The sequence below is a fragment of the Artemia sp. Qi Xiang Cuo genome, chromosome 5 (genome assembly GCF_049724085.1).
Source record: "Artemia sp. Qi Xiang Cuo chromosome 5, ASM4972408v1, whole genome shotgun sequence".
In the NCBI taxonomy this organism is placed as follows: domain Eukaryota; kingdom Metazoa; phylum Arthropoda; class Branchiopoda; order Anostraca; family Artemiidae; genus Artemia; species Artemia sp. Qi Xiang Cuo.
In genome coordinates this window covers 27,957,533-27,971,457 of record NC_142798.1, presented here as the reverse complement: position 1 = coordinate 27,971,457, position 13,925 = coordinate 27,957,533, and the positions used below count along the sequence as shown (strand labels likewise).

The window sequence follows — 13,925 nt, the reverse complement described above, 5'->3', positions numbered from 1 at the left end:
GTCCACTTCCCAGTTTCTATGATAACCCTTCTATACGAAGAGGTAAAAAAAAATATATGTATATCAATCTCTCTTAACTTAGTCAACACTAGTGCATTGCCTCTGATTTTTCTATTTGCCATTTTATTTAGTAATTTTCCATTTCTTTTTTTTTAATGTGTTGAATTTTACTTTTGCTACTTTTTACTTTCTTGCTTTTCTTTGACAGGCTCCCTTTCATGGTAGGAAGTGTGGCTAATCCACATATTTTATTTTAAGGAAAAATACTATCAAGGGGAGCGGCATTTGACAAGGGGAAATTTCATAACGGAAATGAAATAAACTCACCAAAGAAAAATTATATTATTGTTCTGATAATTGCCATTATTTCTCGTAATAATTCATTTGCACCTGGCATTGCTCAACGTAAAATTGTCACTAAAATACCCTATCAAGAATATAAAGCGGGCCCTTTTTTCCCCATGCTTATGTCTGTATACTGGATTTTGTTCTAGGGAGGCTGGCTGCTAGAAGAATTTTGTCGGGGGAGTACCAAAAGAATAAAAAGACATCCTCTCTTGGACTTCGTGTAACAGTCTCAAATAGGCCTAGGCTTTTTTACCTGCATTTTTAATACCAATTTACGAGCCCAAGAAATATTCTAGGGTGGGAAGAGGGCCAAATTGGTTAGACCCCCCCCCCACCTTGCTACGACCATGTTCGTGACTAAATACTCTGTTTTAAATGATTTCCGAGTAGATTTGCACATGGTAGCTTTGGACATGGCATTGGCAGCTTTTGTTCATTTTAATTATTTGACTGGGCTACCCTCTTAAGAGTATACCCTTCTTTTATTTTTAGACTCGTGGCTCCATACCACTTTTCTGGAATCAACTGCCGAACTTGAAATATAAACCCAGTGTAGCTATAGATAGTTTTAAAGAACATATTTTAGCGCTTAGCAAACATTTTGAGGAGCAAGTCCTTCAATATGGTCAACAAGTTCTTCTCAATCTGGTAAGTAAATTTATCATATTTTTCCTCATGTTTTTAGGCAAAGATATTCGTTTATGAGGATTGGAGAAATGCACAACGAGTCTCAACATATTCGAAATATAGTGTGTTTGTGTATGTGTGTGTGTGTGTTGGTTGTGGGGTTCTGGATGATCTTTCCTAACTCCTTTAAAATATATGCAATAAAAAGAATGTCAGACACGACCTATTTATATAGACATAGCAAGGCTCACGGTAAGCATAACAACTCGATTAACAGAATTGACAAATATTAATTTGTAGCGCCAGCTTTTTTTTCTGCTGAATTCATATAAGAGTCAGGTAATACAATGCTTGGGGTATAAACAATGTAAGGAGAAAGCAAGCATAAGTATTCTTGATTAAGCTCTTGTTGGAAAATAATTCAACTGAAATTGTTGATTCAACTAAGACTTGAGACTTGTAGTATGTACTTGTTATAGTATGCTCCATACTACAACTGACTGCCCGTTAAAGGCTCTTGCTATGTGTTCCTGTGTACAGCTGAGTATTCTTTATTTTAGTAAGATGCTCCATATTTTCCCAAGAAAGGTAATTTACACAAGTGTGTTTATAAAGGGCTTTATTCGCCTTTGGCAAGGATCTTGTCGTGATTGTCTTTTGAGGGATCAGATTAAAGGATATACATAGAGTCCTGACATAGTTACACCGTCGAAACTAAAGAATAAGAGAGGTTAATAAAATAGGAATTTCAAGCTTTTCTCTGAAAAAAAAAAAAAAAAAAAAAAACAATTGGCTGGGCCATCTTGCGTTACCCAGTAAAATTATAAACTTGATTATTTAAACCTGAGTAAAAACTCTAGGTGTATTTTATTTTTCGTATTTTGTTCATTGTTGTTTTGAATTTGGCATAATATTAATGAAACTCTTTTGAGGAAGGGCACAGTAGGCATATGTGTTTACATATTTAAACTTGCTTATGCTCTGCTTAGAAGCCTAGCCCAAAATATATTACAAGTAAAGAAGTTTAAAACAAATTAAGCTCATTTTCAGAAAAGTAGAGTAAAATCCAAGCCAAAAGAAAATTGAAATCCAAGTTTTAACAAGTGCAATTAAGTTTATTTTGATGCTCTCTAATTATATATATTAACCATGTACCATGTACCACTAGGTAACCATTTACCACTAGGGGCAACAGTAGTTTTAATTCATTTCATTTATACCGTCTTACTTTTCTGTTAAAACGCTTTTCAAGTTGCTAAGTGGGTTTCGCGAGCTCATCACCGTCAGTTCACACCTTTACTGCTTATTTACAAACGCTCCAGTCGATGCATGTGCGTCTAGGATACCTGTTGCGCAAAGCCGAGCCTTAATTTGTCTTATCAGAGTCATGAGGATTCTACACCTTAGGAAGTCTATGCACAAAATGAGGAGAACAGATTTTGTCTTGTCCTAATTCGTGTATTAAACGAGTTGAAGAGGCCTCGCCTTCCTCTCCTTCTGAACCAACCATTCCAGACCTATAGCCGGCTATTGCTTCAATAAGGTAAATGAGGAATAGAATGATGTTCTACTTTAGTGTTCGTTCGGCTATTAATTTTATTCACGCCATTGTCGCCGATTAAGATAAACCCCTGCACCAAGTTGTATTCTAAAATGTACTTAAACACTCTGCTTAAAATCACTACTAAAAGTAACTGTGTGATTTTATCCACTAGATAATTTGTGGAGTTTGATCAAACCCTATAATACATCTTCTTTGTCACTTTCCTCCATTATTTCTTATGTTAAGTTAATCAGTTTGTTCACTGAACTACTCAAATATTGTTCCTAAAGCTAAAATAATTATTTTTTGGCAAAGTTTTAACTTAATAAAACGAGTAAAGTGGATAAGCCAAAAATAGAGTATGGCGCTTTCTGAAAGATAGTGAACGAATATAAAATTGTAAAGAGGAGAAAAAAAATTAAAAGTCGATAAGTTTGTATTAGTTTTCATGCTTTAAATAGTGTGAAAAAAAATTCAGTGAGTTATATCATCTGTCTTCTATATTTTCTAGTGTAATTAAACATGTAGCTTGATAAGTTTTTTTGCCGTATATCCTCAGTGAAGTTTTCGTTTAAATGTTTATCAATATTGTTTTTTTTACTGGTATGTTTCGTCCTTTGTATTTTTTTCTTTGGCAGGTTGACCAAAAAGGATCTGAAGGAAGACTAGCCAATCATTACGAGACACTAATTCAAACATATAACAACGATATGCTCAGGTAAGAGGCTTGTACTAATGATTTAGAATAGCTACGTTTGAAGGCTCTGTTGACGATTCTTAAGTGAGGAACTTGGTATAAAATTCTTGAAATAGGATTGAAGACTGTCCTTTGGTGTGCAGTTCTGGTAAAAAGCTAAGAACTTGGGTCTGCGTGGGTGCAATCCTGCTTATTTCTTAAAACAAATTTTTTGTGACCTTTTAAGTTTTCCGAATCTTGTTTCAAGTAGTTATTTTATCTTGTGTTGAGCTATCTTTCTGGGAATTCAAAGAAAAGATTCTATAAATTGTATTAAAATATTTTACTTTATTTCATAATTTAGCTCTAGTGTTACAATTTTAATAAGCGTACTTATGTTTAAAAAAAATCAACATATTAAGTCCTGTCTGCTGCTCGTTTTATCCCGTCGGAATTTGCAGTCAGGATTGTTATTTAAATGTCACTTGGGACGGAGAAGGCTACCAATACAGTATTTTTTTAATCATAGTATTCTCTGCAGGGGTCACATTGTGAGTGAATAGTTCTACTAATTAAATCATCCAGTTTGGTCTTATGTTACTCCGAGTACATGCATCTAGGACTGTTTCCTGTTCCTTATTACAAAAATCCTGATGGATATAGGCACGTTGTTGCGTATGCCTGGTTGCAGGAGGCTGCTGGATGGAGTATAAAGTGTAAAGAACTGTCTCTCACAACTACTTACAGTAATGTCGAAGACGTTGAGAAGGGATTGTTCTGTTTCTCTGGGGTTGGTTCGTAAGAAATATATGCAAAAGTACTGAGTGAAAACGAACCGAGGTCCAGTCCTTAATTTCTTGACTGTAGATAGAGGAAATATTTATGCTCAAGAACACACTTCTGAAAACTTTATTTAATAAGCTGTTGCTGCTAGGCCGGTCACATATTTTTTTTACCATGATTTTTGGGAAGAAGCTGAGAAAACTGTTTTGTTTGGATCTCAAAACGCATCCGAAACGAATTGTAGAAAAACTTTACCGATTTTTTTCAACCGATATTTTCTTCCAGCCAGTTAAAAATGTATTTACCATTGAATTACTGACAAAATAGCAATAGCTGCACAAGCCGTGCATGACTGTCCTGAAAAGTAGTTTTGCTTAAGATGTCAATCCACTTGTATTAATTTCTATAACAGCATTAGCTTTCTAAAAAGAAAGCGTCATTAATGGTTCACATAGCATCTGAATAACCATAGTTGTCTCTTAAGAAATTATCATAAACATTTGTTATTTTATTTTCAGTCAGTCTTTTTAAATTGAATTTGATTCTTAGTTCTTTTTTTAAGTGAACCTCCGACTGTGGCAAATAGAACAACGCCCACGACAAGAAGACCTTCCCGTGAACCAAAGATCTTTCTTGTAAAAAAAAATTCCATAACGACGTTCCCTGAAGAGACCCTAGTGGCAGAATGTAGCTCACAAATTCAACAATAAAAGCTTTTGTGGCATTTCTATACAATTCTAAAGCTTCAGCCATTTTCAGCAGTAACGCTTATATGTGGCTGTTACCTTTTGAAATATAATATATTTAAAACCGACTACAGGTGCGTAGACAGAAAGATGCTATTCATTGGGGCCGAGGGTTCAAATTTGTAAAAAAAAAACGCTCTCAAGTGGTTCATCTACGTATTGTGTATTTTATGCAGAATTATAGAAAAGATTATAGACAGGGGTGCGCACACGGATCTCTTATTTTTCATTAACTATTATTTTTATTACTTATTATTCATTAAAGAAAAAGATTGAAGAAAGATGTTAGATCCATATAAAGAAAAAGGTTCAATGTTCAACATTCATTTAATAAAAGCAGCTTTCATAATTTTGGCCTACGCCGTAACTAAATTATGCTACTTTTTACAACATCCATAAATTACAAGATGAACGAATTACGAACGATTAAAATGCACTGACAAAAAAAGGAACAACAGAGTTGGTAAAACGATTGGTAGGGTATCTCAACGGTTGGAGTTTATTCCTGCTTGGGATGGGCAGGCACTCTGAACTGTATGAATAGTAGTCAAGAATGGGATAGTACAGGCAAAAGTTTTTTGCTATTTTGAACTTTTGAATGTGTTGTTGCTACACCTTCCTTTGTGGAGCTCAGATGGTTTTATTTTTATGCATTAAAAGCTCAAATATAAAAGGTATAAATTAAATATGACAAAAAAAAAATATTGGATTCTGTCAAGATCTAGGGGTTGCAGTCCCGTCGAAGTTAACATCGAAGCTGAAGCTTCACATAAAGTTAGAAAATGGGAATCCTCAATTGAATTTGATAACCTATAAGCTATTTAGTAACTTATTAAATAATATCAATATAATTGTATAACAAATAGTTATAAGAAATTTTAGCCTAAAAGCTAGTTTAAAATGCATACGAATTGAATAAACATTGCTGTTTTTAGCTTGAAAAATACTTATTCTCTTCTGCCTTTTGGTTCTGTTCTATTGTCGCCTCCTCCCCAATATTACAACCTGAATTCCAGTGGCCGAAATTGGCTCTTTTTTCGCGGCTGTAAAGTACGTTGTGAAAGCAGAGATTTGTAATTATCAGTGAAACCCAATCCTAATTTGAAAATGTACATGTGAACATTACTCGCCCGCCAGCTGCTATGACTATTTGATAGTGCACCTTTGTTTAAAGGCTGTATTGTTTGACTTCTGAGTGTTAGCATACCATAGAGACAGAAAAAAGAATTGTGGTAGATTCTGCCAAATTTTGCCGTCAACAAAGACTCACGCTTAATTTTTAGATTATGGAATCATGGTCGTAGTTTTAAGAGTTTAGAAAATAACGGGGAAACTGTTAAAGAAGAGCAACCAGTTGGCTAGACTTGGGAAATTCCGACCTTGATCTTCAATCTTCAAAAATCTGGCGTGCCTCTGGGTTAACGGTGTCTCTGTGTAGCACTCTGTCTGTCCCTTGATTCACACAGCTCACCTATAACGGACGGAGCAAGACATAAAACTGGCCCCACTGGCCAAACCGGTCCCACTCATCCCTTAAGGCGCAGAAAACAAATGGGGCTGTGCAATAGCATTTGTAAGCTTGGCCTTGTATATGCAGCTTTTATAGCCAAATGGTTTTTAATGTGATCAGGGTATTTTCTTAGATACATGATCGGTAACCAATCGCAACCAAGCAATTGGCAACAGTAAATTGTTCAGTTATCGTACGATGAAGCAATGAATCATTCTCAAATAAACTTAACCAAGTAAAATATTTACAGGAGCAGCCTTTTGTGCAGTGCTTTCATATCCAAATGGCGTCTACTACTGTGATCTGGATGTTTTCAGCATATACTTTTAGCTTACATCTTGTAGCCAAAATTAATTTCTCATTAAAATCTATGTTTTAAATTTTAAAATTAGGCTCTGTAGTGCATATGTTTTAACGGATGAGTTAAAACATTTTGTCGCTTGCGTTGGCCCATCGTACTCTGGGACGGACGTTAAATGACCGATCAATCTTAAAAGATCATGTCAAACGGACGTTTTTATATGAAAATACACCACTGCGAACTAAGGTTATTTTATAACTTCTTTGGATAGATGATTTAGATGGCTTCTTTGGATTTTATTTAGAAGGCTATAGGTTTTCTCTTCTCATGTGTTTTCAGTGACATCTATGCAAGAACAATGTTGCTTTTGGAACATAGGTAGCAACAGTATCATTTGACACACCGTCTATGATTTGCTCAACTCACTACTAAATCTACTAAAGTAGATTCAACTCACTGTACTTAGTTAATATTACTAGGTAATTATATGAATAGAAGAACATACCCACTAGGTACATTAACTGTATTTATGTATATACAATTCATTAGGTAATCCTTCATGCTGGTACCAGAAATATATAAATTGCTCGTTTGTTACTTTTTAATATTTTTAAAATTAATTCACGCTTTAGATATGAAGCATTTGACTTCCATCATGAATGCCGTCGAATGCGTTGGGATCGGCTTTCTATTTTGATTGACAGAATTAGTCAAGACTTTGAGAACTTTGGCTATCTTCATTTATCAAGCGAAGGACTGGTGATCCGTAGGCAAGAAGGTACATTCAGGACTAACTGTATCGACTGCTTAGACAGAACGAATGTTGTCCAAAGCATGCTGGCTCATAAGAATCTAGAAGCTGTTTTGGAGGTATCTCATACTACCCTTTTTATTCTTAACTCTCTTTCTTTTCTAGTATACCTAAGTATATTAATTTCTTTGTGCTCATATCTTGCATTCAGGTTTCATTTATGATTGCGGAAAAGATTGTCCTGCTGCTGGAATTCTGCCTTGGGGGGAAACTTCAATATTTTTTTCTCATCGGAAAAATATGTAATAAGAGTTGAATTTACCAGGTTAAACAACATATATAATTACGAACAAACAACTTCATAACGAAAGGATATCTTACTGCAAGTAAACTGGATTCATAGGCTAAATTTGTTATTAAATATTTAGCGCAAGCAATATTCGATCCCACAATCTCTTGCAATGTATCGACTAATGCTCTTTCCTGTTTAATCAAAACGGCTCATTTTATCATCCTGAGAAGTAGGAACAGTCTTTAAATAGAAAACCTTCTAAATGTAAGAAAAACAAGAGACTAGTTGTGGTATTGTTACAATAAATATTTTTTATTTCCAAATATTACACACGTGATGGATAAAAAGATGTTAAAGTTCTAACGAAAATACAAAAAAAAATTGTTGTCTTTTTGAAGAGCTTCTGTGTATTTCATGGCAAATTGAATCAAGGTCATAGATGATTCTTAGATTAGAATCTTATGTTGCATTAGGTTAGTTTACTTTCTTACTATCTTATTTTTCTACTTATTTCCCTTCTTTATTTTCCTATCTATTCTTTTCCTACTCTCTTGGAAAACATCCCACAATTTAAAGACTGAGTTTTTTTTCTCAGTTATAACGTTAAATATTCTTCCCCTGGGAGTTGTAACCCCTGGAGAAAATGCTTGCTCAATTTACCGGCTGATATCTCAACTTAGTGCTTTTGTGCCAAATTGATGCTGTTTTAGCTAGTTTTCAATTTTACTCTTTTTTTTTAGTATTGAAGATAAATTTTATAGATGATTTACTTGGAATCTGAATTCCACATATATCATCACATTCAGTCAAACCTTCTATGAATCCAGCAGCATTCCATTAATTTAGAGTAAAAATGAGAACCAACATTATATCTTACGAAATGTTTAATGATATTATCTAAAGTTCCTCCACTATATAAGTAAAGTCTCTTAAACCTAACGTTGGGCAAGCCATTGATTAATATATATATATATATATATATATATATATATATATATATATATATATATATATATATATATATATATATATATATATATATATATATATATATATATATATATATATATATATATATATATATATATATATATATATATATATATATATATATATATATATATATATATATATATATATATATATATATATATATATAGAGAGAGAGTGATATATATATATATATATATAGAGATATATAATTTATATATATATATATATATATATATATATATATATATATATATATATATATATATATATATATATATATGTAGATTCTTTTATATTTGAAAAATAGCTATATTTATGTAAGTAGTGTTTTTTTACATACTTGTAATTACTTGTAGTGTACATACCCTTTTGTGTACCCTTACCTTACCCTTATTATACCCTTAGTGTACAATACCACTAGTTGTGGTATTGTTACAATAAATATTTTTTATTTCCAAATATTACACACGTGATGGATAAAAAGATGTTAAAGTTCTAACGAAAATACAAAAAAAAATTGTTGTCTTTTTGAAGAGCTTCTGTGTATTTCATGGCAAATTGAATCAAGGTCATAGATGATTCTTAGATTAGAATCTTATGTTGCATTAGGTTAGTTTACTTTCTTACTATCTTATTTTTCTACTTATTTCCCTTCTTTATTTTCCTATCTATTCTTTTCCTACTCTCTTGGAAAACATCCCACAATTTAAAGACGTGAGTTTTTTTTCTCAGTTATAACGTTAAATATTCTTCCCCTGGGAGTTGTAACCCCTGGAGAAAATGCTTGCTCAATTTACCGGCTGATATCTCAACTTGGTGCTTTTGTGCCAAATTGATGCTGTTTTAGCTCATCAGTATCATCAAAGCGTTTTATAAAATCTAAGACCACTTTATATATAATAGGCAGTATGATCTTTCCCTATCTCACCCATTATAAAAACCCGGACCGAGGTGCGAGTGCTCCAGAGAACGTATAAACATAAGCGACATTAGATCTTTTCACGGGTAGACAAGTCAAATTTCTCTTGAACGAGAAACCTAGCTTCAACGTTGGAACACTAAATTTTTAAGAAACTAATTTTAAAATAATTTATTCCAATACATATATGAAAATCGGTAATTAGTAGTGCAATGTTATTATTAGATGTTTTTAGGAATTAAAAGTAGGTATCGAAGTCTCAAGTTGGTTTCAAAGGTATTTTAAGAAGGTTTCTGCCAAAATACGCGTTCCAGGGTAATTGGACCGCTTATGGCAGATCAAATGAGAGGAGCTGTTTGTACGCGCTAATGCAAGAAGAATTGAGAGGAGCTGTTTGTTCGCACCGAGAATGAAGAGCCAGAAATTATCTGCGATAAACTTACTGCAAATTGTATATACAGTTTCTAAGACATACAAGCAACAATTAATCAGTACTAGCTGCTAAATATATATATAAAAAGAATTTAGGGGCTTTGCAACGTTGACGCGTTGCGTTGTATGCTCTATTTTTCCGTTACCTTGGCAATACATATTCTTTTGCGATTTTAACGATCCCAGTTTTCTAGGATCCATATATGATTTTTCCGCCCATTTTAACATTTTTTTTTCTCGCTTCATCAATAGTGTACCACAAAAGAATAATGCGATCGTAAATAAAAACTAATAAATGAAACTCAGAGAGGAAAGAAAATAACAAAATGAAAAATAAAATCAAGAAAGGTGAAAAAACAAGGATTTTGTCAGCCAGTTGAATACCACGAAGAAGAAGAAATAAGCAAATATTTCGACAAGGACCTCCGCCAACTCGTCCTCAGTGAAAAAAAAAAAAAAAAAAAAAAAAAAAAAACGAAAATCTAACCTTTCGAAGTTTACCCGACAAAGACAGAACAGACACTAAATAAAAACCAGGCAGGAATTAATGAAAAAGAATTTACCAAGATGATTGAGCAAGAATCCTTTGCCTTGCGATAGTTTTAGCTGTTCTACAATTTTGGTTTTCATTAGATATGCAAATAGGTTCTTTTAAGTTATACTGGGTGAAAATATGATTGAGTCCTTCAAAATCAAACTGTCGTAAATTGGGCTTAATGAAATATCTCCAGTATCTCTATTTATTGCTAAATTTTGGTTCATGTATTTTTTTATCTCAATTACCTCTTTAAAAGTTTGTGGTAGGCCATTTACAGTTGATATTAAGGTTGCATCGTCAAAAAGAATCAGATGGGTTGGATTTACGAAAATATGCGAAGCCAATGCCAAATCAAAGTTGTCATTGTTATTTTTTAAATCTCAGAGACTTATCTATTGAAATTTTGTGCTCATGCAAACGTTCACCTAGTTGTTGATGGGTCCTGCCAATGTAAAATTTCCCACATGAACACGGGATTCTGTAGACACCACTACCCAGTACAGGATCAAAACTTCGAAAGGTTAGATTTTCTTTTTTTTTCTTTTTTGTTTGGTACTGAGGACGACCTGGCGGAGGTCCTTGTCGAAATGTTTGCTTATTTCTTCTTCTTCAAGGTTTTCCACTGGCTGACAAAATCCTCGTTCTTTCACCTTTTTTTATTTTCTTTTTCATTTTTTTATTTTCTTTCCTCTCTGAGTTTTATTTGTCATGTATAGCCAGTGTGGTCTAAGAATGTATTTAAATAAAAACTACCAAGATAAGGTTTTAATACAAGAAAAAGTAAGAACAAAGTAAAACCAATACACGAGAAAAAATCTCAGCTGGTGAAAGCCTGAAACTAACGCAAATATTTTACAGTGGATAACTCAGGAGTGTTTCATGATGTTCACCCGAATGCCCTACATTGCCTTGCTTCTGAATATGACCCTCCTATGCATTTGTTCCTTCCTGAAGTTGGTTAATCGTTGTTACTGTTTTATCACTTGATATTTTTTTTTATATAAATTAGTTTTATGTTGATGTCTAGTTTAGTTTCTAGTTCTTCTTTCAATTACTCCACAAGAGTCATATACTATTTTTTGTATGATGTGGGTTATAAATATTTCATTATTATAATTACTTCGGCCAACACCTACAGTGCAAAAAGAAGAAAAGCAAATACAACAAAATAAACAATATGAAATAAAAAGATAAACCCGACAAAAAGAAAATGAAACAAGAGATCCGCCTAATGTTACCAACTCTAAAAGGGGACTTATTTACACCTTATTCATTGATAGTACGTTTAACCCTTGTTCTTTCAGTTAGACTTTCTGGCAGTGCTTCAGTTCAATATTAGTCACATGAAATATTCTGTAATATTTTGTGTAGTCGATAAAAGTTTGATTTATTTCTAGCGCCTGGGAATATTATCTGAAGGTAGCGACCTGGTGAATCATAAGAATTTCGAATATAGTTTCAAGAATGTGTGGGCTGACAATGCAGACTTTATATCTTGTCAATATTCAGGAACAGGGGCTCTGAAGACGGACTACACTAGGACGGGCAAACGAACGAAATTTGGAGCTCTTAAAGACGGATATAACTCGCTTTTGCGCTACTACAAAAACAATTTTGCCGATGGATTTGAACAGGTTGTCCTTTTTTTTAGTTATTTCATAGTATTTTTTTAGTGTTTGGGAGTAAGTATTTCAAGTCACGGGGCGGGGGACTGAACCACTGTCTGGTTATTGAATTTTTTTTTTTTATTAATTACTTTAAAGATAAAAAATTGCAATATTTATTTATAATATATAATAATATAAATGTAATAAGGGATAAGATAATATAAATATATTAATAAAATACAAATTTTGTATCTTTTAGAATAATGTAAAAAATATAATATAATAGCGATAGTTTATGTTGAAGGTTTACTAATTTCAAGAAATACTTTTAATTTTAAGGACGAACGGAGAAAGACTACCGAAAAAAAAACCGGCTCGCTTTTGTTTCTGATCAATGTTGAAAATTCCTGCCTCCTGTCGGTAAAGTTGTGTTTGAAATAAATAAGAGCTTGCAGTTCATGCGTTGGTAATAATGTACTATCTGGGCCGTTCCCAAGATCTTTATACGGTGGGAGGGGGGTAAAAAACTTATAAAAACGCATCAAAAATTTGTGTATATGTATTTTTGTTTATAGGCCTTAAAAATTTGTTTATGTGTTTTATGTGCTATTAGTCTTCTTTTTAGATATCATCGTTGTCAGGCCTGAACGGGTTTCCAAACCCGTTTAGGCCTTGACGTTCTCAAAAGGACGTTCAGCAGGGCAATGTAGATCAGGAGGATAAAGGTATGAATGAACATAAATTTTCTTGCTGATTCTCTTTTTGGGGGCAACTTGGCAAAGGGAAAGGAAAAGTGGAATTTAATTTGTTCAAGAGCTAGCTTAATTTTATTGAGTCTAGTTTAATTTGCAATCGATTAGTATTGGAATCTTGACGAATTTGGTACTGCCTTATCACTGTTGGGTTCGGGTTCTTGTTGGCCACCAGAGTAGGCTAAAACCCTGGCTAATTTTAAAGTTGTTTGCAAACCCAGGCAAGAACTAATTAACTGAACTGGACTTACCATTCATGACGTCATTCTGGTAATACATTTTTTTAATATATTGAAGATAAATGCTATCTTCTGGTGGTTGTTGGTGTGTGGCTAAAATATTTCTTCCAAATCCGAGCTCTGCTTCCATTTATGAAATAGAAAAACAGGCCTAAATAGGATAAGTGTTCTTAAGCTCAGAATATATAATGTAAAAGCTAATAGTTCATTTTAATTTCAGTGATAAACAGTGCGTAACAATTCTCGTAACATTTCAGTTATTAAAAAATTAAATCTTTTAATCATTGCTTCCTCCTTTGCTTCCCATAATTACCTTTGAAAACAAGATATCAGAGACACGGTGGATTGTATTTGCAGTTGTATGTCAGCTTCTTGCATGCTATTACTACTATTAATTCTTGCGTAAAAGTTTCGAAAAATGTTTTTATCGTTACCCAATAGAACCAGTTCATTATAAAAATGAAACTTCCGTTGTAGGAATCTTGGTTTCGAATCAACAATTGCAGAGGTTTCTTTAGCTACTTTTTGCTTTTAGTCAATTTTTTTTTTCAATTCCGACCTTAAATGGATAGCGTCGAGTAAAAATTTGAACAATAAGACTTACTTGACTCGTTTTGGTTTCCGACGACTTTTGATGACTAGTTTCATAATGGATCTCTGGAGATTGGGGGGGGGGGGTAGATTTACGTTTTCAACCCTCCCTCAGAAAAATTTTGCTGACATATTATTCGGATGGTTCAAATTTCTGTTCCTCCAATAGCTCTCTAATTTAAACCTTGCCTATGCATACCCATAGTTGAAATGAGCAATTTAAGCGCATTATAAAAAGCATAAGATTGCTTGGAATACGTGATGTTCACAGAGGGGT

The 13,925-nt window shown here is 33.3% G+C and overlaps 1 protein-coding gene across 1 annotated transcript in view; it reads left to right on the top strand.

Annotated features, from left to right (window-relative positions):
- The window catches only part of Sac1 (phosphatidylinositol-3-phosphatase SAC1), a 71,394-nt gene that overhangs the window by 38,176 nt on the left and 19,293 nt on the right, over window positions 1-13,925 (top strand). Inside the window, exons 7-10 of the mRNA XM_089089473.1 lie at window positions 841-996; window positions 3,157-3,236; window positions 7,167-7,404; window positions 11,857-12,093. Of these exons, the coding sequence (XP_088945599.1) occupies window positions 841-996; window positions 3,157-3,236; window positions 7,167-7,404; window positions 11,857-12,093 (711 nt within the window). The remainder of the gene's footprint in view (window positions 1-840; window positions 997-3,156; window positions 3,237-7,166; window positions 7,405-11,856; window positions 12,094-13,925) is intronic.